The sequence below is a fragment of the Plectropomus leopardus genome, chromosome 2, assembly GCF_026936395.1.
Source record: "Plectropomus leopardus strain MGB_pleo_1.0 chromosome 2, ASM2693639v1, whole genome shotgun sequence".
Classification (NCBI taxonomy): Eukaryota; Metazoa; Chordata; class Actinopteri; order Perciformes; family Serranidae; genus Plectropomus; species Plectropomus leopardus.
The window spans coordinates 33,761,413-33,785,711 of NC_142177.1; the positions used below are offsets into that span (position 1 = coordinate 33,761,413).

The window sequence follows — 24,299 nt, forward strand, 5'->3', positions numbered from 1 at the left end:
CAAACCACCCTACCCCGCCCAAAATGCCCCATCTCTGAGAGTACACTGTGTACCTTCACCATTTTGCAAGTGTTAAAGGGAAAATCTGAAATGGATTTCTGGACCACTTCAGGCAAGGGGCGCAGCAGGAGATTAGATAACTACAAAGAACAGCAAAACTTCAGCTAATATCAATTCACTTTTCCTTATGCTTAAGGAGAAATAGTAGGTCAAAGAAAAACCTCTTGTCACAACACCTATAACACTCGGGGCTTTCTCTGTGCTTTCGGCTCTGTTTAAATAGAAGATAACTTTTGAAACGTGTAATAATGAGACTAACTCTGGAGACATCACTCTGATGTCGGAGTAGACAAAAGAGGGAATGTGTAACAGACACACAGAAGAGGGAAGCCCTGTGGTTAACCTGCTCAGGCAGTTGTCTGTGACACAGTCTCTCACACACGCGCACACACACACAGACACGGTCACATGGTTTAAGGGAAACCGAACGTCTGGCTTTCTTCCTTTTAACGCAAAGCACGCCTCCCTTACCCCCAGAGGGCCGGGTTATGCTGGAAAAGAGGCATGACGTGTTGTGCGACCGCGACGTGTGTCAAAAGTGTTTATTGTTGTTCAAAACAACTACACTCAAAGGAGAGGTAAAAAAAAACTGGCTTTCAGAGAGAAAAGGGAGATGCAATATTGTTTAGAAATTGGGATATCAACTCAGATGTTCAGACAGCCTCTCCAAGAGAGAAACTGATGTTGTTGCTCTCAGCTGTGCACATGAAAAGTGCCACAAATAGTTGTGTAACAAATGAAAAAAAAGGAGCGCTGAGATCAGTTTAAACCCAGCATAGTTTCTAACCTCAGCGCAGCTGGCCAATCAGGCTGAGAAGCGGGTGTCGATGTCGGATCGCAGGTTTCGGAAAGTTACAGGAATGGTCGCCTGCTAATGGGATGTCAGAAAGGTGTGTGTCAGGAGGGAGGTAAGGTTTTTCCAAAGCTATCAGGCCATCTGACAAGCTGTTCTGATGGCGTAAACTGGCCCTTTAAGCCAGTTTACTCTTCTATTGCCTGCAGGGGCCGTCATCTCTCTTGGCCCCCTGCCAGCACCGCTACTCGAAACCAAAAACACAAGAGAGAGAGAGGGAGATAAGGGGAGAGAAGAATCATTTTAAAAGAGGGCTGAGATTCAAAAAGCTGAAGCGCAGCAGGAAGCATTATCTGTTTCATTGCTTGGGAATTTGGAAAAACAACATCCCCCCCCCCCAACCGAACACATACACAGTACACATACACATACACACAGAAATTAGGAGTAATTAGAGGCTCAGTCTCTTCACACTGACATGACAGTTTGGGTGAGGAGGAGCACAAAATAATACTGTGCTGTGGGCAACACAGTGTTTATAGTTTTTATCTTTTGTTTTGACGTGCAAAAAGCATCAGACTGGAGACATCTTAGCAAACAGTGCAATTACCAGAGAGACTGAAAAATAAAATCCTCTGAAAGTTGAATACATTTTTCTAGTGATTTTGCTGATTGCCTGTAATGATCTGAAAAGCATAAATGTGGCGCCGTAAAGCAGGTGAGAAAATGAATAGTAATAATAAATAACTTTTTGACCCAGGCGTGGTGGGTGACGGACAGAGAACGACACTCAAGTCAGGGAGCGCTCAACACAGAAGCAACCTGATCGCTCTGCGCTTCATGGCGGCTGTTTGGCAAGTTTGTCGGGACTGTTAACAACTGTTAATGTGCACAGGTGAAGTCAGGGTTCAACCTGCTGGAGCAAAGTGAGCAAATCCACCTGGAGGTCAGGGGCTGTTGTCAACTGCAACAAGAGCAGGAAAGGCAAAAAATATCAGGTAAGATGAGATACGTAACTCTCCCGAGGATTTTGGCAGACCTGATCTTCTAACAACTGCAGCCAAATTGTAATATTAAGAGATTATTTAAATGGCTTAAAGCCAGCATCCAGGTTTCTGTTAGCTCAGAAGGTAAACACCTGAAGTCACAGCTTAATGTTGTCACGCCACAAACTAGCAGACAAACTGTCAGAATAGAAATAAAATTCATAGAAACAGAACGAGAGCAGAACAGACTGTTTGCTGTGATCATTGTGTGAGTTCAAAAGAAAAAGGCAACTTCTGTTAAATTATGGTGACAACACATGTAAGTGACGCTTTAAAGTGAGTTTGAGAACTCACTTTATCTCTCACTTTTACTCACTGTCTTGTAGAGATGAAAGAGTTAGGTTGTTTGTGATATAAGATCATTTCATTTATAGAATTTGATAACTTATCAATAAAAATACGAAGCAAATACATGAAGCAATCCTTTGCTCCTTTCTAGCAGCAAGGTAACGGAGACAGTGCACAAAAAGCTCTTCTCCATGCTGTATACTACTCCACTGTTTGTTTGAATGCCCCTGCAAAACCTAACCTCAGTGAGTTTCGAGCGGGTCCCCAGGAGGTCACCAGACTTTGCCAAACCGAGTAACTACAATTTCCACATCACTCATTTGACAACATTAGGCCTAAAAAGACTTGTTTTCCATAGTCTAAACTTTGGGAAAGAGACGTCCGTAAGTCAGTGGATACAATATTTTGAGCCTCACAGTCCCCGCCCCCCGTGAAATAACTAATTTCACTATTGGGATTTGACAAGTTTGGTCCAGTGAGTCTACAAGAGCCACACGATTAAAAAGTTAACAGCCGCTCAGCCTGCGAAGTCTCTATTGCATTTGCTCCGTGGGCCCAATGGTGTGAAAATCAGACTAATTTTACACCCAGAGAAGCTAACTTTTTTAATGCGCCACTAAGCAACTTTCATAGGAGTGAACAGGCCCAGCCTCCAGCACTGTATCCATTTCTCTTTATACATCCATGGTTTTGCAACTTGCCACATGCTGGTTCATATGGAAATTAGCCCGCTACAACCAGGCCCCAAAGAGGAGTGCTGGACTTTGCAGCCAATGTGACATAGTGATCAAAGCTACAACTTCCTGGTCCCTCACTATGTCATACGGCCCAAATGACTATTTCCAACAGACTTAAATTGGCAATGATAAATCAGCAAATCAGCATCACAAAACTCATGAAATGACTCATTTCACTATTGGGATTCGATCTGTTCAGTCTGATTACATTTTGAAAGTGTAGAAGAGCTGCAAGATTCAATTATTTTATCCATTTTCAAGTTAATGAATTGCTAAACTAGAAGTAAGCAACTCAGCTGGCGGAAGTCTCTAGTGCGCCTGCTCTATGGGCCCAATAATGTGAAATACACAGGTGACTTTTTTGGCTTCATGCGCCACTGAACAACTTTCATATGAATGACCAGGCCCCTGCTCCAACACTGTACCACTTTCTACTCTCATTCCACTGTATTTCTATGGTCATGCATGCAGCTGGAAGAGTTTTTCATATCATGTTTTGGGAGAAAATAAAAGGCAATAATGAAGATAAAATAAGTTCTTAAGTAAATGTATGTTTAAGCAACACAGCAATTTATTTGACAAACTGATCCAGTTTTGTTTTCCCTCAGGACAACTTGCAAAGTGATTCTGCTTCTGTGCATAAAAGGGTGTTTGCTTCAGACAATCTGCAACAAAATCTTACTTTGATAGAAAAAAAAAATTTCAACTTTTAGCTACTAATCTCTGTTGGTTCTCCAACAATTCATGCTCGCAATATCATGCACTTTTAAGCACTTCATTTCGATTTCTTCAGTTATATTTGCAGTTTCAAGATCGAGCGCTGTTGGTAAAAATATTCCAGCGCTCTGATATTCATGCACAGTCACATCCAGGTGATCCCACTGAGAAAACAAAATGTCCTGAGGTAAAACATCACTTATGTCAAGCCCTCCATGTGGGTGGCCAGGTAACCAGATGGAAGCAGGGACACTTTTCAGTCAAGCTGTTCTGCATGTATCAGGCACAACCATGAAAGTGGCTGGCCGCACTAATTAGATACTAGTCATTAGTTTGATCTCCATTAATTTTCTGCTTGAGGAGAGAGGGCAAGCACAATGTCAACTTAAAGACTTACAACAGGGATACTGCCTCAGGGAATGAGAGCACCAGTGTGGCTGAAAAATTACCTGCAACAACCAAAATTACACCAATGGTGAGAATCACACTTGACCCTTGCTGAGAGGAAATGCAGGGCTCAGATGGAGGAGGATTGAGGGTACATATAAATGAACTTCACCTCAAGGACACCAGCTATTCAAACTGAAAGGACGTTTTAAAGAAAACAGATTACTTAGGACACCGTGATCACATGTCCACAAGAAGAGCTTGTGTTTTAAACCAGGTTCTGTGTGAATGCAAAGTAAAAACTAGGACTAAATCAAGTCTGCCACCACAGCCTAAAACCAGCCCATGCTGCCTCTTCTTATCTGAGGAGATCATAAAGTAGCTTCAGCCACTCCTCCGTGTCCTCTGACCATACAGTGACCTGTAAGCCTCATTTAGGAGGGAAAAGCTGCTGTGGCTCCTGCTTCATCATTAGCTTACTGTAAAGCCACTAATGTGCTGAGTGAGTGTGTGTGAGGGGGAGAGAAAGGGAAAGACAGGAGGAAATTCAGCCGTACACAATAGCAGGGGTGTGATTAGGAGGATGATACAGCTCAATAAACTGCAATCTGCTATCACAGATTAAATTAATGAATCACTGCTGCATATTTAAAGGAACAGTTAACCCCCAAATCAGAAATACATACTTTCCTCTTACTTTTAGTTCTATTTATCAGTCAAGAGTATTTATACGAGTTGCGAAGAGCTGAAAATATCTTCCATAGAGATGTCTGCCTTCTCTTGAACTAGATGGCATTGTGGTGCTGCAAGTGCCCCAAAAATATGTATTTAAAATAACTCAACAGCAATGTCTCTTTCCATAAATCATGACCCAGCTCCTCAAGATAATCCAAAAACCTTGTTGTGAGCGGTTTAATTCAGAACTATTTTCTTTCTACCGACCCACACCTACTAAAAGAGCAATCCTTTTTCAAAATTTAAATGTCCTTATGTTTACTCTTGCAGCTCCCAAGCACATACGTCCAGGTCCGACGCACCAAAGCGCTATCCAATAAGATTAAAACTTCTTGTCTTGTTTCAGGGGTTCATTTTTAATATTTTCAAAATACAGCAGCCTTACCAGAGAAGAGCATAGGGCAGCCTGTTGACAACATAAACAGCAGGTCATTTATCATAAGTCAAAATGAATCAGCGCGGTCTAAAACTGTATGGCTGCACACCTGTGACTTGAGAGCTCTCGGTCACACAAAGGGCCTCATCTCATACAGAGCAGGTGCTGCAGTCACCCACTGAGAATCAACACATCAGTATCACTCCAGCATCCAATATGCAACAGTTATCAATCAAATTATAATTGATAATCCAAGATAATGACAACACATAATACATAGCACAATATATATTTATATTATTCATATTCATTCATTCTTTGCTTTGCTTTACTTGATGTTAATTTGCTGAATAAAATCAAAATATTCTGTGAATTATTAAATCAAATATGTGGCTCCAACACCTGCCAACTGTATCCACGGTGTCTACAGGTTTACTAAAATGTGATGACCTTCAAGGTCTTTTTCTGGACAAATCATCTTATTCTTATTCAAGCATTGCAGCCAAGTATAAAGGTAAGTCGTATGGTCTGTGCAGAGGTAGGTTTTATGTAAGAATATGGCTTTTAGAATTAGATAAGTTGATCTTTATGTTGCCAACAGGTAAGTACAAGCACAGAACAAAAAATTAGGGGTCAACAGATTATGGGCCCAGCCTAATTACTGAAGCTGATATTTGGCATTTTGCCAACTATGTGCATGGGCATTTTATTTCATGATCACTGATCACATTAATTAATGAAAAGGTGTCCATATTACACTTAAACCAACACCAGGAAAGGCAAACCATTAAATGCAAATAAAGCGTCAGCATGGGAGGAACTTTTACTTTCTAAAACCTCCGAAAGTTATTATTATTTTCAAATTTTTTCAATTTAAATTTTAAATGAACTTTATATAAAAAGAAGTTGCAGCGAACTTGCTGTATATGATGTTAAAAGTTTCAGTTTTGATTAAACATTTGCTAAAGGCATTTACACAAAGTTTTGTGTTGGAGTTTGTTATATTCCAAAGTTTGACAGAAATATTTTCATTTTTATTGTAAATGTACATTATTGCCAGATATAGAAGTTTTCGGTCTCAACAGGTACTAATTATCGGTACTGGCGATGAAAAACCAACATTAGTCAACCCCAAGCAAAAATACTATAATCTTCAGTAGTAGGTTAAAAGATTTGAAACATTAGATCACAAGAGCTTGTCTCATTTTGCCAAAAATAAATTTAAACATGCAATTAAGTTCACCATATAGTTCTATTATATTCAAGCGAAGGCGGACATCTCCAACACAATTCACACCAAAACAGTCCAGATTAATAAATAGCACTACAGGTAAAAGGGAAAACATGTATTTTTCATTTTGGGCTAAACTGTCCCTTTAATAACCTCACGACTGAGTGAGTCACATAAATTATCCAAGAAAAAGAGGCAAGAGAAGGTTTGTCAGAGTGAACGGTGAGCTCTGTTTGTGCTGACTTAGCAGCTCTGTAGACAAATATCACCTAAAGCAAACAGTGATGTTTGCATTGCCATGAAATAACACATAGGCAATTTCTTTGCCACAGCAGGAAAAAAAAGAGGCTTGTGTGACATAAATATGGCATACATTTAAAAATACCACGCTTCCTTTGAATGACACAAGCTACCTGGAAATCTCGGTGCAGTGGGTTCAGAGTGGAGGCACAGGAAGTGAGTGGAGACGGCCCAGATGGTGCAGACACAAACCCTCCTTCTCCCTGCTGGCCCACTGGCCACTCTTATGTGCGCGCGCGCGCGCACACATACACACACACACACACACACACACACACACACACACACACACACACACACACACACACACACACACACACAAAGACAAAAACGCACACACACCCTGCCTGCTGTTGCTGAGACTGCTCTTTCACTACAGTATGAACGATAGGTGGTATGTTGGTATTTCAACACTAATAACCCAAATCTTTAACAGCAATGGTCCTGGACTCCTGAAGCGCACATCACATTTGGTTTTAAAATTTTAAAAAATCAGGCAGTCAGTCTGCATTTTAAAGTAGGTGAATACAGACAATATCTAAATAAATAACAAAATACCTCTTTCGCTCTAGATAGATAAAGATGTATTGGATGTTCCTTCACTACTGAATGGATAAAACTACATTCAAGTTGCCATTTACTTTGGGTCTCAATGTCTAAAAGCAATTTCCTCATGATAAAGAAATAAAGATGTCATGGAGAAGATGAATATCTTTAAAGCCTGACACAACTTGTACGGATCATCAGAAAGTTGGTCTTAATATTTCAGAATCTGTGTCGGCCCGGTTTGCTCATATCATTCCTCCAAATTATGGTCTAAATAAACAATCAAGCACTGCAGGGTTTGTTGAATGTCTCTGAAAAGGGGCCATGGTGCTTTAAAAAATGTGAAAAATACTTCCTGTTATTTAATCAGAGGATGACACCATGTCCTTTTTTTGCAGTGACAGCTTTCTTCTGTGAAACTAGAGAAAATATTTTTAAAAAAATGCAGTTTGGTGACTTTGTGTGATTCAGATGACCCCATGGCAGAATCAAACACTGACCAGTAGTCAGAAACAGTGGCCAGAAATCCATTATCGCCCACTTACTGGCTTACGTTTAAAACAGCAACATCACTGGACTTAGCCAGCAGTACCACTAAGGCTGGGTATTGTTAAAAAAAATCATGATACCAGTACCCCTAAAGTGATACTAATACAATACTTAATATGGAGCCTTTTTTCCCCCTAATTCATCCAATCACGTGAATTGAAGCATTTAGAAGTGTAAAATCCCACCAGACACCTGGTGTGCAGTAAAGCCATATTTTCAAGAGTTTTGGTTCCCTCTCTGCACATTGATCTGTTAATTCCATCAAATACACATCGCTCTACTTCACCACACCACAGACTGTATGGGATGTAGCTGCTGCAGTAGTGGGCCAATCACACATTGCATTTAAAAGAAAAACGTGTACAAAAAGGATCCCATGCATGCATGGCTTTACCAGAGAAATTTAGATGCTACTTGGTACTTGGTTATTTCGGTTGATACCTTAAGAGGTATTGAATACTGATACCAAACCTTTAGTACAACTATCCTGAAAAATGATAACGGACCCAGGATGATATAATCAAACAATACCCAGTTACTTCCTGAAGGCATGTTTCTCCAGGAAACGTTATTTTTTTCTCATTCTATTTTGCATAAAAACTTCTGAATGTGCAACAACAGAGAATTGAAATTAATAGCTAATACTAACAATATTCATTATATTTTATCCCCAGTCCATTTCAGTACTTTCACTTTCAATACTTGCATATAATACACTCCTTGGAAACTGCATTATAGCGAAACTCCCAACAAGCGTCTGTCAATGTGGAACAATCACAACCAAGTTGGTCACCATCATTGCCTCAAAGATTTGCCACCGTCACTGATCTACATATATACGCTTATATCTGCTGGGCTGATGAATGTTTTTATTCACTGGTATAAATATCAAAAGTTCCAACAGACAATCAAAAAATGACAAAGTGGCATCCCAAGTAAGTTATTAATAACACTGTTGTGCAATAGTCCACCTTCTCCTCGCCTTTCTCTGTCACTTTCTCTTACTCAAACACGGTGGCTGTCGCCCACAACTTGTAGCACCTCACAAGTACTCACAAGCACCTCAATGCTTATGCCATTAGGATTATTTGCAACTGCACTTTTCCTGTGCAGCCGTCAATCATTGGCAGGCTCCCTGAATTAGCACTGGTCATCAAAACTCTGCTCAAATGGACACAAATTACACAATAATTTGGCTGCCGTGTATTCAGTACAGTACATGCAATACTGCATTTGTATATTTTTAAGGCGAAGCACAATCTCTTGCTCCGACACAAATATTAACACTGTATTGGCAACTGTTGTAGCACTACTTGCTGACAAGTGGACGTGAACGTTCTCCACCATCGACCTTAAAGCATCACCGTGTGGGTGGAAAGGATCTCCAAACACAGAGTTCACAGTAGACACTAGGCATTGTAAGAACAGTTGAAAGCAATGTTAGTATTATCAGAAAATGCAACAATTATTGGTTGTATCTGAAAAGCTTTTTCCAGAAAAAATAAAGGTGTTGATTCAAGACAGAGAAAAAACAAACAAACATCAGTAATGACGTGCAAATGTCACTTCAGATTAAAACACTGGGAGAGCTGTGACAGAGTGCAGAATGTCTTCTTCAACAGGCCACTCCCTCTCTGGAAAGAACAGTCCTGCATGCTGGCTCATAACAACTCAGCAGTTTATTTATAACATCCCACAGTGAGTATGCTCATGAGGATATCTTCTCATGCAGGCTGCACACACCTGTCCTAAAATACAGGACCATGGTGCTGTGTGACCCACCAGCTGGGTACATACATGACGTAGCTGTGTCAAAATTGGCTGTGACTGCGTGTCTGGCTAACAGGTTGTATTACATTTCACTGCTCTTTATTGGCAAACGCTGTCATCATTTTGTCCAAACAGAAACACGCCAGGGGGACGAAGAATTGAAAGTTTTGTGAGAGAGAAAAAGGAGATGAAAGTGTTGTACCATAAAGGCGAGGGGTTGGAGGAGGTGCCCGGGGAGACGAGCAGGGGGGAAATGGGGAGAAGCCCTCAGTTTTCTCAGCTGGGCCTGCAGTGGGGTGAGGTGAGCTGTGGGGGGATGGAAGGAAATGAGGGAGGGCTGAGGCAGGCTGGGTGACCTGGGTCTTTGTTGGCAGATGGTGGGAAGCGCCACCTTGGCCTCTCGCTCTGAATGCTAAGCAGCGCTGCCATTGTCTGACAAGTGCAGCAGCAGACGCATGCGCTGGGTGTTTCTCTGGCAACCAGGAACAGAAACAAACTGCCCCCCTCCCATCCCGAGCACTGCACACACATACATGTCTCCCCACCCTGCTTCTCTGCACCCCTGTGCATCTCAAACACACACGCCGACATCCTTCCAAGTGGGAATTCCCATACATCAGGAACCCAGGCCAGACGGAGCGTAACATGCTCCCACACTCCTGACCTCAGAGGTCTGGAGAGAGTGAGAGGTCAGACAAGTGGCGACACTCAAGAGGGTTTGTTTTCATGTAGACATGAAAATCAAATGTAGTGCTGTCTGAATCGGGGTCCATCTGGGGGACCTTGGGAATTGCACAGGTACAAGGACAAAGTAGCTTCATATTCCTGCAAACTCACTCTCTTTAGATGACAGAACAATTTATCCTTTCTGTTAACTCCCACCTACTTCACAGATGGTTATGTAATGCAAGAAAAAAGTCATACTTTTTTATTATAGGGAAAGACTTTCTAGTGTTGAACATTTAATATAATCCAATTAAATTCAACAGAATCTACAATCTCTGAAATGACCAGATAGTTGGAAAAATACCTCTACCAACAACAAAGCTAATATGGTTAACTTTGTAAAAGTAGGTTTGGTTGCACGGCTGTTGAATTAGATTGAATTAAAGGTACATGAGCTAAGTGAACCTAATAAACTGGTATGGCGTTGGTGTACTTGCAAGTGTATTTGCCTCAAAAAAACACATTTGGATGCAGCTAGGGACAGAAAATTACACTTTGCATAGGATGTTCTGGATTCAATTGAATTGTATTAAGGATATTACACTGCAATCACTGAATACAATCTGTCAAACTGTAGTTAAAAGCTGGACAAACTAATCTCTTAATGCCATTAAAAACAACTATAACAAAAAGAATTGAAGTAACCAGCTCTTATGGCATATGGCTGTCTGACAGAAAGAAAAAAAAAACAAAAACGACACAGCATAGTATTACTATATGTTTGCGTGCCAATATCATGACGATGCACAGATTCTAAGTATCTATTTTTTAATTATATAAAATATTAATATTACAAATACAAATTAATCTTTTGGCAGCCAAATAAAATAATACAATAAATTGCTTTTTCAATCCATTAGATACACTTCGTTATAATAAAAATGATTTTTTTTTAGATAAATCAGATGTTGACAAAGTTGGTTTTTGGGGACATATTTAGAAGTTGAAAAAAATTATTAAACTGCAATATTGCTATTATTTTAGTCACTGATTTTTATGTGAATAGTATTTTATTTATTATCATGACTTTCATAATGTTTTAAATAAATTATACTCAATTCAATTTATGTTATCACATTGCTCAGCAAAAAGCAACACATTTAAAACTGCAATAATATTGTATCGTGACTTAAGTACTGTTATAATATTGTATCACGGGGCCTCTGATGATTATTGACTGAAGGCTGTCACAGGATTGTCAGTGTACATTTAGGGTCAATTGTGGTTCAATAACCACAACTTTATCAAGAGGAGTCAAAAATTTCATATTGTTGAACAAAATCCGACAGATCACTTCATTCAGCGTTGAAACCAAGCTAGGCAACAAACAAAGAAATTCACATAAAACAATAAAAAGACAAATATTTACCATCTTTATGAATGTCTCTCCCTAAAACAAGACATCAGTTCAGTAAATGAAGAGGGTTTAGTTCTGTACTCATCTGGTAAGCGCTTCAGATCATACAGCTAAAAGTAGGTTAAGCAAATTTCAAAAGCCTGGAGAGTCAGAAGAGGGCATGACACTATGAATAAAGAGACCATTATCCTTTGTGTTGTGTTTCAGCGGCTCATCTAACTCGCAAACAACTCAAAAACATCACAACAAACTGTACGCAAGACAGGGCTTCACACCGCCACCTGCCATTACCGGCGTCTTACTGCCCAGTACAGATGTCAGAAACACATGGAGGGCTGTGATCGTGGGTGGCAGGAAATCAGGTTGAGACATCACACCCCAAAGCCAAAGCACAACAGAGGCTGTCAGATCACAAAAGACACATCTCTGTGTAACTGGCAGGCAGGAGACGTCAACCTAATCCTCTGTCTCACACTACTGCCACCATGCTGTAAATAAAACAGGAGGTGACATAACCACAGTGACTTCACTCCATCAAAAGTAGGGTAGAGCAGCACTGGTGCTTCACTGTGTAAACCTGAAGGTAAAGGTGCGTTTTGGGGCAATGACACTGTAAACCCATGACAGTACTGACAGACTGAACTTTAAAGGATAGTTCGGATTTTTTGAAGTGGGTCTGTATGAGATACTTATATATATGGCATGTCATATACTCCATATGGATGTCATTCGGCACGCCCCCTTTTTGGAGAAGCAGACTGAATTTGGACACCGAAGCTGAGGAATGTACTGCTGTGGACGGGGCAGCAGCAAAATGCATTTTAGCCGACTAAAAAAAAAATCATTATCAGTTTAAGTATACTGATTTTTTTTTTTAGGTGGGACTTTTTTTAGGTGGCTCAAATGCATTTTGTAGCTGACCCCTCCACAGTTTTTCAGGGCTGATACTGATTCAGATTATTACTACTTACTTCAACTGATAACCAATATTTGGAAGCAATATGCATTTCACAATAAAAATGAAAATATTTCTGTTGAAATCTTGGATTTGGAACATATCAAACTCCAATACAAAACAGCGTTTAAATGCCTTTAGCAAATGTTTAATAAAAACCGAAACTGTCAACATTATATGCAGCAAGTTCCCTTCAGCGTTTTTATAAAGTTCAGTGAAAATATAAATGAAAAATTAACTGAATAAAAATGGATTCCCATGCTGACGCTTTCTTTGCAGATATTGTAGACTACCTTTCCTGGTGTCCGTTGAGTGTAATACGCACACTTTTTCATAATTAATTTTATCAGGGATCATTAAAATAAAACTCTGACACAAATAATCGGCAAAATGCCAAATATTGTCCCCAGTAATTGGCCACGCCGATCATCTATCAACCCCTACTCCAAAGCAGTTCCTTGCTTAGCCTCCATGTCACATTCCTGCCTGCTTCTCCAAAATGGTAGCATGCCAACTCAAATCTACTATATCTAATATACTGTCTGCTGCAGTCATGTCCAATGACCACATTTGCGGACCTCAAAATTTTAAATAGCCCTCAGGTTGTCTTTCAAAATGTAATTTTTAACTAACACATTACTGGTTTATCAATCAAGATCAGACATACACCGAGAGAGAAGTACACAGGCAGAACTATTGTGTTTTCATAGGCAGATGGTAAACAAGCAAAAATGATCAAACACCAAATATTTCACTGTTGTAGAAAAATGTGTGACCATGAGTAAAAGTAAAATGGAGCACAGTGAAGAGGTTCAGAAAAAAGAAACAGCAATTAGCTTTTTAGTCACAATATGTGACGACCAGTTCACAAATCTGAGAGTGGTTCCCCTATTTTCTGTAACTGTCTGATCAGCTCATAATGCTTTAAAACAATCCCCTCATATCAAACAATAGGCGAGTTTCCATTACAGATTTGCATAAAAAATTAAGCGATATTTTCAAAATGTCGATACAACACAATTGCGAGATGATTTTGTTTCCATCTCCTCGGGCGATAAAATACCAACAAGCGTGACGATGGATGTTCAGAACATCAGCAAGTTTATTTCTACTGCAGCCACCGCACTAGCCGTCATTATTTCCAATCGAAGGTGACATAGACGCATTATGGGAGGGATAATGGAAAGGCAAACCACTTATATGTGGGAGCGGCCATGTATGAGGGATTTCTGGGATGTGAAAGTCCACGATTTCAGAGGAATTGTAGATTCGAATCTTCCACATAATCTGCTCAACCTTTGACGACTTATGCTACGCAATAACACCTCCTGTAACGCTGCTGCATCATGCCCAAGGGAGCCAGCACCTACCAAAAAGCATATAGCTATAGCATCATGTGACTCATAAAAGTGGAAAAAATGCTTCCATTAAATTTTTGCAAAATATGGCTTTTGAATTGCCTGAAATACTACCTCATGCAATCTTAAAAACCTTTTTGCGATAAAGGGGAATTTTTCCAAAATTAGGCATATTTTATGATCACAATTTCAATTTGTGCAATTTCAGAGTCAATGGAAACCCACTTAATGTAATGCACTGTCAAGAAACCAGCAAGCAATTTTCACACTGCTACTTACAGTATACATGCTGTCATCCTGCGAGCTCACCAGCCCTGCACTAACTCCTCTTTCAAAGCTAATGTCAAGTGAAAAGGGAAAGGAAGTGCAATTCCCATAAACAGGGCACTGTCCAGACTAATATGCGCCCCATTATTATTACTGATATTGATTTTTTTAAGTGGGATTTTCTTTAGGTGACAAAAATACATTTTGTTGCAGACCCCTTCACAGTTGTAGATCGCTGAGCTTCCATGTCAGTCTCTATCCTGCTTTGCCAAACTGGGGGCGTGCCGACTGACATTTACTGTATGTATTACACTTTCTCTGGAAAAGCACCCCATAAAACCCAGCTTGAAAAAATCTAAACAATCCCTTTAATAACTGTAAGCAGTTTCTGTGAGTTCGCAAACAATTATTGCAGTATAATACCAATTTCAACAAGTTCATTAGCTTGTAATGGTTTTAAACACACCATGTAAATCAAACAATGTTATTTACTGTCAAGAAATAATCAAGATACTGTCTCACTGCAAATACATACATGCTGTGATCGTGACCAGCCCAGGCATTGACAGGCCTATCAAGGTGCACAGCAGCACCACTTTAATGTCATGTGAAAAGGGAAGGGGGGCGAAATTCCCACAAACAGGGCCTTGTACAGACTAACACAAGCCCCATTTTTATTACTGATATTTATTTTAAGATAAGAGGGACTTTTTTTCAGGTGACAAAAATAGGTTTTGTTGCTTACCCCTTTAGATCACTGAGCTTCCATGTCAGTCTCCAGCCTGCTTCTCCAAACTGGGGGTGTGCCAACTTACATCTACTGTATTTATTACACTTTCTCAAAATAAGCAGCCAATACAATCACACTTCAAAAAAATCTAAACTATCTCTTTAACAGCTGTAAGTAGTTCACAAACAATTATTGTGGCATAATAAAAATTTCAACAAGTTAATCAGCGTGTAATAGTTTAAAGCATATCATGTAAATCAAACAACGTTACTGACTGTCAAAAAATGATCAAGATACTGTCTCACTGCAAATGTATGCGTGCTGTCATCCTGACCGGCCCAGGCACTCACTGACAGGCCTGTCAAGGTGCACAACAGCACCACTTTAATGTCATGTGAAAAGGGAAAGGGGACGAAATTCCCACAAACACAGCTTTGTACAGACTAACATGAGCCCCATTATTAAGCCACAGGTCGTCACCCTAAAAATGGGCGAAGCTTTACTGCTCTGCGACGTCGCATTCACTGACTTGTGCACTTGCTAGCCACAGATGCTACCCTCAGCTTAGCTGGCACAAGCTAACGCACCTTGCTAGCCCAACAACGGTTAACTGAACAAAGCCGGTAACCGGTGTGATAGCCTGCCGGTTAATGGGGCTTTACAACACCAAATAATGTCACCTCAGTTATCATTAACTGCACTCCACTGCGTTTCTGTGACAGCTACGTTCAATCGCAAACGTTGCTAGTATGAGTGCTGTAGCTCCCAAAAATCAAACTAACATTTCCGTTAGCTTTGGCAACCGGCTTGATAAGCTAACGTTAGCATACTTAGCTAGCTAATTGTCCCCTCCCCTCCCAGCTCCCTCCAAACGAAACCATCACCCACCGCATCAAAACCTCTGCTAAAAACAGTAATAAAACAGCAGCGTGTTCATGTCACACATACGAGTATAAATGCACAATATCATAAGAAAATGTCCATGTTACCCAGGTGAAAGGATACTGAGGTGGCGGTACAGCGCCGGGCTGGGGAGCTGTTGGGGCTCCCGGCGGCAGAGACACGGAGGTCAGGGTAGCCCGCAGTTGGCTCGACGGAGAGGGGCCACTTCCAGGTCCGCTAACTGCGACAGCGGCGGGTTTTGGGACCACTTTCGGTGGCAAACTCATTGCAAAAAAATCAACAAATAAAAACAATACCTTAATAAATACTGATACAAACAACGCCTAGCTTGCATGCATTGAGCAAGCGTAGCAGATTCTTGAAGCAGGCCCCAAATCCCTTTAACGAACCGGGATAACGAAGCTCGAATAGCAACACAAACGTCTTTTTTTTCATGGAAAGTCGCTGCTCGGATCAGCGGTGCTATTCATGGGGACGGTGGGAGGTTTAGCCTCCCTCGCCCGTCCGGAACCTCTGCGGATCCGGCTCGGTTTCGTTTCTTTCAAAAATAAATAGTCGCCACGATCTTCAGCCTCCCTCGGCGATCTACCTTTTCTTCTCGACACGTATGTTTTCTATCATTTTTTTCTCACAGAGATGAGAGACTTCGCCAACATGGCGTTGCGGCCGCTTCCAGCAGTCCGGGCAGGACAGATGATTCGGCAATTCTCGGCGAGTTACGGATTCGCTCGGCTAATCAACTAACCTACAATCACATACAGTTAACGTGTATGCTTCACGCCCCCATTATGAAAATCAAATCTCAAAGACAGATTTTTGACACTTTTTTTTTTGGAAATTCCTTATTTTCAAGTTGTAAATTTAGTTGACGAAAACCCGAAAACAAAATACTATGCTGTTGATAATTGCAAACTCATTAAGAGGCAAAATAAGAAAAAATAAATTACATCAAGTTGCAATGATGTTTAGAGTAATTTGCGTGTAGGTATGGCAATAAAACCTCCACATTTAGTATTTCGCTTTTTTCATAGTATAGTTCAAAGCATGGACTGCACCAGCAGCAGGACTCTAACATGAATTTGTGTCTTATTAGCGCCATCTATCGTCCATGAGGCTGCTTTGCACCTGCAAATCAGCAAGACAGTGTCACATTATATTTTCTGTGATAGGTTAAGGAGTGTAATCTGAGGCAGTGGGTGCAATATGAATCTAGTCACACGTCTGTACAACTAAATCGCATAGGTGGATTATTGAACGGGTCTACCAGGCACAGGGCAAAAGACTTAAAATGTCAAGGGGCATCCTGTTTTCACCTGCAAGATGTCACTCAAATTACCAACAAGGAGGAGCCTAAAAATGACCAGAGACATGACAAGGCCATAAACAGACACAAAGAGCTGCAAAGAGACACAAAATAACTGCAAAAACTGGAAAATTAACCACAAAGAAAGACCAAAGAACTGCAAAGAGACACAAAACAACTGAGAAAAGACACAAAATTATCTCAATAAGAATTAAAATATCTTAGAGACCCAAAAAATGACTACAGAGACACAAAACAACAGAGAAAAGACACAAAATTACCCCAGTAAGAATGAATATATCTTACAGACCTGAAAATAACTACAAATACACTCAGACAGATCACAAAGAGATGCAAAAGAACTTAAAAGAGACAAAATGACTACAAAGACAATCAAAATAACCACAAAGGACACAACAAAGAGACACAAAACAACCACACAGAGATATGAAACAACCACAAAATGGACACAAAATGCCTACAAAGCGACCAAAAGAGACACAAAATTACCCCAATGAGCTGAACTTATTGAAGACCCAATGACTACAAAACGGCACAAAACAACCACAAAGGGAAACAAATGGACCACAAGGAGACACAAAACAACCACAAATAGATGCAAAACCGCCACAAAGCCTATGTAGGAGAGATGGTGGGGTCCTTTGCATATCTGTGCACAGGGGCCCACTAACTCATAAACCAGCCATCCTAAAAGATGTGTGTGTGTGAGAGAGACAGACAGAGAGCCACTAAACAAACTGCACACATGAGACGAACATGTTTTATGATTGGTTTTACTATACAAAATAATTTGTGACAAACTCTCATAAAAACAGGTATGGCACATCATAGCTCAGCCCATATGACAAAACTCTGCATGAAAAAAATAGTTGATTTATTTTAATTTATTGCTGTGAATTCCTTCATTCTGTTTCAGATTTGCATTGGTCTTCCATTACAGAAGTTAAAAACCAAATATCACCTTGATATCTCTAAAAAATGTAACAGTTTGTAGAGTTTTTCTTTGCAATGGTTCAAAGAAAAATAGTTTCTGTGGCATTAAAACATATTTTATAAACCAAATCTTAATAAAACTGTCCACATGAACTACATTTTCATTTTCAACATCTGGCAGGTCCCTGGTTCACTGTCATAGAAAAATTTGTGACCATAAATAAAACACTATAAAAGTAAACTGGAACAGATCATCAGCACAGTGAAGAGGTTCAGAAAAAAGAAACCTCACTTTGCTTATTCGTCACTATATGTGATAATCAGCTCATAAAATCTGAGTGGTTCCCCCATTTTCAGTAACCGCCTGTTGGGTTTCCAGTGTTCAAAAAGCGCATTTATGGCAACATTTAGCTTCAGAAGTCGGGGAAAGCTGACAGTTCTTGTGGAGAAGCACTACAGATTGTGATCCTCCATTCAGAGCGGGCACATCATGTCCTGATGAGGAGCCCGATAAGCATTAAGTGGCAAGGCAGCGGGAGTTTCAGTGGTTCTTGCGTTCCCCGTCCGTAGAGACTTTGTCAATCGGTTCTCCCAAAACGTCCATTTGACTCCTTGCTGATAAACAGCGCTGAGGCATCACCAGAGCTCACACTTGTGTTTCGGGTTCATGGGAGCATCTGCTTTGCAGCCAAAGTGCTTTGAGAATTCGTGTGAATTGGAGATGCTGCCGATGACTCTGAATCTTGATGGACTGTGAGGATCTGTGATGACGCCTTCGTGTGAGCTCTCCGGTGTCCTGACAGAGCACCAAACCTGCAGGAATAAGCGAGGACAAAGAAACACAAAATCAGCGATTAATTCTGCACGGGCCTTCAAAATTATTTGGTGATTTCTACAAAGAATTATAAAAAGATTTTTAAAGACAGTCCTGACATGTTTTCATCACTTATTATGAGTTTTATTTGCAGTCATTTCTTGGCTATACAGCTCTTTATTTATTTTCCTCGGTTATTAATTTAAAATTTCTTGTCCTGATCTTTATGTTGGGTCTTGTTTTATTCTGATATCCAACTTAACCCTTTAAATCCTTCGCAAATTGATGCAACAAGCAACTTGTTAAGAAATCTGAGGAAGAATGGGCCAAAATCCAATTTAAACACGATGAAACTTTAGTTTCTTCATACAGAAACCGTCTTGAAGCTTTTATTATAAACAAAGGCTTCCCCAAGTATTAAATGCATTTTAATTAGTGTTTTCCTGTCATTTCACTTTAATATATTTTTAAGGATTGAAATATGCAGATTTCTTTATCAGTGTAGTTTTGCTAAGTTAATACCAATGTCTGTTTTAAATTTCAAGGCAAGGGAAATTTATTTAAATAGCACATTTCATACCTAAAGGCAACGCAAAGTGCTTCACAGATTAATCAAGTTGAAGTTCATAGCAGCCCAATCACAGACTATGCCCCAAAGGGCTGAACAAATAGTAATTTCAATTCAATTTCAATTTGATCTATAAAGTCCAGTATCACAAATCACAATTAGCCTCGGAGGGCTTTAAAACATACGATATCCCCCTGTCCTTGGACCCTCACAGCGGGTAAGGAAAACCTCCCCCTTAAAGCACCTTAAACAGGGGAAACATTTCATGTGAACAGCTGCATTGAAAATATGTTTAATGAAAAACATCAACATGGTTAGTGCTTATTTCCCCCGCTGTAGTTCAAAATGTATTTGCAAATCATTGCATTCTGTTTTTATGTACATTTTACACAGCTGCCCAATTTATTTTGGAATCAGGGTTGTAGACGGCTGTTTGCATTTATTTGCTTTCAGGTTTCTCTGCGCTCACCTTAAATGTGAGTTTGACACATGCGTATCAGCAGGATTTTCATCTCGTCTGGAGCCAATCACAGTCACACACTGTGATGTGGAAACTTGAAGCCTCCGGGGCACAAACACTGACAACTGACTGCTCAGTGATGTAGGAGGCAGCTTGTGTCCAGCCATTAAAGATTATATTTTTATATTATGGATATTTTCAAAAAGGGAGAGGGCGCAGATGTCTAAAAATCCATATCAGACACAAACCAGTTCAAAGCAGAGTATTTTTTGTATGTTTTAAACATGTCTCCCATAAATAACTTACTGTGTGGAAGCGTGGGGAAAATATGAAAAAAAAAAAAAAAACAAACACAAATCCAATCTTCATCCTTCAAAAAGGAGCCATAAAGTTGTAAACAAAACCACTTTAAACAGACCCAACAAAACCCACTCTTTATTAAATTTCTAGCACTCAAATTCAAAGATCTGGTTGATTTCAAAGCGTTTCAAATCACATACAGAGCTACAAATTAACTACTATCTAATTGTATCCAAAAGCTGTTTCAAATGAAAGAAAGTTTACAAGATTTGAGAGTCAAAGGTGTTAATTTATGGAACATCTATAGTGTTTAACTGAAAATTTCAAGGATCTAAAAACATTTATTAATTAATTTTGTTTATTTATTTTATGATGTTAATTTTATTTTCACATTTCTATAATATTACATTGTGATTAGCATTTTTTTACAATGCATTATACTAGGAAAATGTTTTTTCCTAATTAAATTGATACATGTCGTGATGATGTGTTAACATATTCTACTGTCTACAATTTCAAATAATTTTTTGCAAAGGTATTTCTTAACGTGACTGTTAAAGGGTTAAAGTTAATGTTTTTTTGGTTTTTTTTATAAAATTGTAAAAATTGGGTAGAATTTGATGAAAATTAATTTCCTCTGACTCTTTTTCAGACATGATATACTTATGTTGTTCATGGAAGAATGGGTATTCTGGTGTTGTTTCTTATATTACTGTATATTTTCATTCTCCCTCTTTATTTGGCATTTTCGAAATAAATATCCAAAGTCAAGTGTCTGGAGGGGAGCTTTCAGGAATACGGTAAAAACAGCAGTAGGCAGAGAGTATCGCGAAGTCAGAGTAAAGGAGTGTGAGTGATACAAACCTGTGCAAATCCTACAAAAAACAGCTGATGGTTGGTCAGTCCCAGGGCAGGCAGCGCGGCCTCCTCGCCGTTCTTTTCGACCCAGTTCACATAAGCCTTCAAAGCAACAAGCGATCATGTTACACATCACAGTTTTGCACATGTAAAAGTGTTTAATTATATAGATGAAGTGGAAATAGAAGATCCGCTTTACGTCCTCAGCACTGTTATTTCTCCCTGGCTCACATACCAAATGCTGCTTGTACCTCCGTACGATTTGCTCCTCTGCTTCGGAGCTCGTGACCTTTCATTACATGGAAAGAATGTGTGCATGTGAAGAAGTAACCAGAGGCTGACAAGGCCGCTCATAACCACCTGTTGCATTTCCAGGCTTTGCTGCAAACCAGACAACCTGTTTTTTTCCAACACAGATGAATGGATATGACCTACAGCGGCCTCGGAGAATAAACTAAAGCCGGGGATTAATGTCAGATCTGTGTGGTGGTTTTCTGACCTTCTGAACATGCAATCTGACAACGTTGCTATTGGAAACATAACAGCAGCAGTCTGGACTTTTATCTCTTGCACCAGCATTTAATCTTTGCCTACATCTGTGACGGAAAGCCGTTTTGCAGAAAACATTCATGGTTACTCCTGCGTCCTATCAGATACCAGACCTTGTAGGCGGCCTTGAGTCCACCGTTGTCAGCGATGTTTTCTCCGAGGGTGTGTCTCCCATTCAGAGGCTCCTTGTTGATGCTGTAATTTCCGTACTGCTCCACCATGCACTGAGTCTGCTTCTTGAATGCCTCCACAGAGGAGTTCTTCCACCACGGACGCAGGTTTCCGTCCTTGTCATATTCCCTCCCTTTCGGACATAAATGTCAAATATTAATAAAATAATTCCAAGTGTCAGAAGGATGATATTAGTTATCAATGTTTGAAATGTAAAATGTTTGTTTTTTTTAACCAACCTTGGTCATCAAAAGCATGAGTCAGTTCATGTCCCATGACGACTCCAATTCCACCAAAGTTAAGGGCTCTGAAAAACATTTTAAAAAATCATACATTTTAAAACTGTACATAATGTAGACCTTTATAACTTCCTATAAAAACTGGTTGAAGTGACAGTTTTTGGGAAAACATAGTAAGAAACAAAAAAACTGTCTTGCAAGAATGGAAACAGATGGAAACAGATGGTCTATATTTGTCCAAAGATAAAAAAAAAAATCCACCTAACAGCACCCTAGAAGCTCATTTAAGGAATACTTCACCTACAAAATGACCATTTGTAAATCGGTTAGCCATGCCGTGTTACCTTGGATTTGTGAAGAAAAATGTGTTTTTCTCGCATGCTTCCAAAACATGTGCATTTTTTACTAAAAAAAGAAAAAAAAATCTGTATTGGGGTCTGGCTTTGAAGAGAGCATAGATAAGTTTCAATTTTCAGGTCAGTTTTAAATGGTAAGGTTCAAGTGAAAATGCATGTGTGGGAAGAACTGAGCATATGACTGTCAGAGTTTGTAAATGGATGTTTTGATCCAGTTCTGCTGTTGTTAAATGTGGTCCCCAATTAATCAGCAAATCACTATTTTTGCTGTTTTCTCTGGTGGCATACAAGAAAGTTTTCTTCATGCATTCAAGGACACAAAGCATGACTAACTGACATACAAATGATCATTTTGTAGGTTGTGTCCCTTTAACAACTTTTCTTGTTTACAGTTGCAGTGACAAATCAATGAATTTATTATGATTGCAAACAATAATTTCCAACTATTTTGATTTCCATTAATAGTTTCACTAATTTTTCAAGCTAAAAAGTCAAACAATAGACGTTTCTAGCTCTTTAAATGTGAGAATTTGCTGCTAGTTTTGTCATTTATAATAGTAAATGATGTATGACTTAGTACATATTTCACAGTCTTTGGGTTTTAAACTGTTGGTTAGACAAAAGAGGAAATCTGAAAGTGTCACTTTGGGCTCTCAGGAAATTCTGATGAGCAATAATAATCTTGTTTTTTTAATCTGTATAAGATGTATAAAAGTGACAATTTGTGGTTTTACTGAAGGTTATGTGTGATTCTGTTTCCTTGTTACTGTGAGTTGAGAGCCTTCCTGCATCTCAGATTTGTTCAACAGTTCAAACTGAATCAAATCAAAACTACTTAATGAAGTGAAACAAAACTACAATTCAGTCTGATTATCAGGCAATATCTGCAGCACACCACGGGACTCTCATGTGTAGTTAAAAAACAGCTGCTAAATTACATTTTCTAAAGCTGCTTAGTTGTAAATTTTTACAACCAGCGCTGTTTTATACTTCAGTGGCATTTCAGTCTTTATTATTTTCAGCTTTTATGGTCTCGTGAACTAAAAATAATTTTCCACTCTGTTGAACAATAAACTTGTTTTCTGTTCTAATAAAACTCATAGGTGTAGTGCAGAAGACGTACTTAGGCCACGATCGACTGTAAAACGGAGCCTGAAGAATCCCCGCAGGCAGAACCATCTCATTCTTGGTCGGGTTGTAATATGCGTTCACGGTCGGAGGCGTCATGCTCCACCTGGAAAAAAAAGGAACACAGGACCCCCATGTGAGGCTGACAGCGAGGTCACAACAAATTCAGAATATCAATACCACCCGCTCTGCAGACTGCAGATCAGTCTGAGAGGCATGGGGACCCTCATCCGTCCCCTCCTCCCCCCCAGTTTAATTAGAGACAAGGATCAGTTCAGCGGAGAGAAGTCGGTTGCCTGGGAACATTTGTGGATGGCAGCAGTATTGTGCTGAGTCAGTATAATGGGAATGTGTCCCCGTCGGAGCGTGCAGCCTCCTCTGTGGTGAGCTGGGTTTTGGGGGGGGGCGAGGGAGGAACTCACTGGTTTCTGTTGGGAGTTTTCCTCAGCTGATCCGCTGTCACTCTGGCTGAGAAGTTGTAGTACTGCATGACATTTTGGAAGTAAAGCTCTGACACCACCTCAAACTAAAACAAAAAAAAGAGGAATCAGATGTGAAAGAAAAATGTGAGTTCAGTTATGTGATAAATATAAAAATGGCAGTGGTAATTGTGACATATAATACAGCTGCACATTTACCTACATCATTGAACACTTTGTCCAGCTTTGAGGCGTTCATGATGAACTCTGGATATCCGACCATGTTGTATATCGCATCTGCCTGTGACAAATAAAACAAACTGTAAAAGACACATTTTCACACCAGGTG

At 39.7% G+C, this 24,299-nt stretch overlaps 2 protein-coding genes across 6 annotated transcripts in view; both read right to left on the reverse strand.

Moving 5' to 3' along the window:
• Positions 1-16,547, reverse strand: part of eif4g3a (eukaryotic translation initiation factor 4 gamma, 3a) — an 82,221-nt gene extending 65,674 nt beyond the window's left edge. For all 4 annotated transcript variants that reach the window (XM_088069225.1, XM_088069228.1, XM_088069222.1 and 1 more), the window contains exon 1: positions 15,934-16,547. In XM_088069225.1, the coding sequence (XP_087925351.1) occupies positions 15,934-16,097 (164 nt within the window). In that variant the 5' untranslated portion in view covers positions 16,098-16,547. The remainder of the gene's footprint in view (positions 1-15,933) is intronic.
• A 1,365-nt stretch (positions 16,548-17,912) lies between these two features.
• Positions 17,913-24,299, reverse strand: part of ece1 (endothelin converting enzyme 1) — a 37,491-nt gene continuing 31,104 nt past the window's right edge. For both annotated transcript variants that reach the window (XM_042509327.2, XM_042509318.2), the window contains 7 exons: positions 24,174-24,251; positions 23,954-24,057; positions 23,527-23,637; positions 22,048-22,115; positions 21,751-21,941; positions 21,095-21,190; positions 17,913-18,901 (listed from right to left, as the gene is read on the reverse strand). In XM_042509327.2, coding sequence (XP_042365261.2) covers positions 18,725-18,901; positions 21,095-21,190; positions 21,751-21,941; positions 22,048-22,115; positions 23,527-23,637; positions 23,954-24,057; positions 24,174-24,251 — 825 coding nt within the window. In that variant the 3' untranslated portion in view covers positions 17,913-18,724. The remainder of the gene's footprint in view (positions 18,902-21,094; positions 21,191-21,750; positions 21,942-22,047; positions 22,116-23,526; positions 23,638-23,953; positions 24,058-24,173; positions 24,252-24,299) is intronic.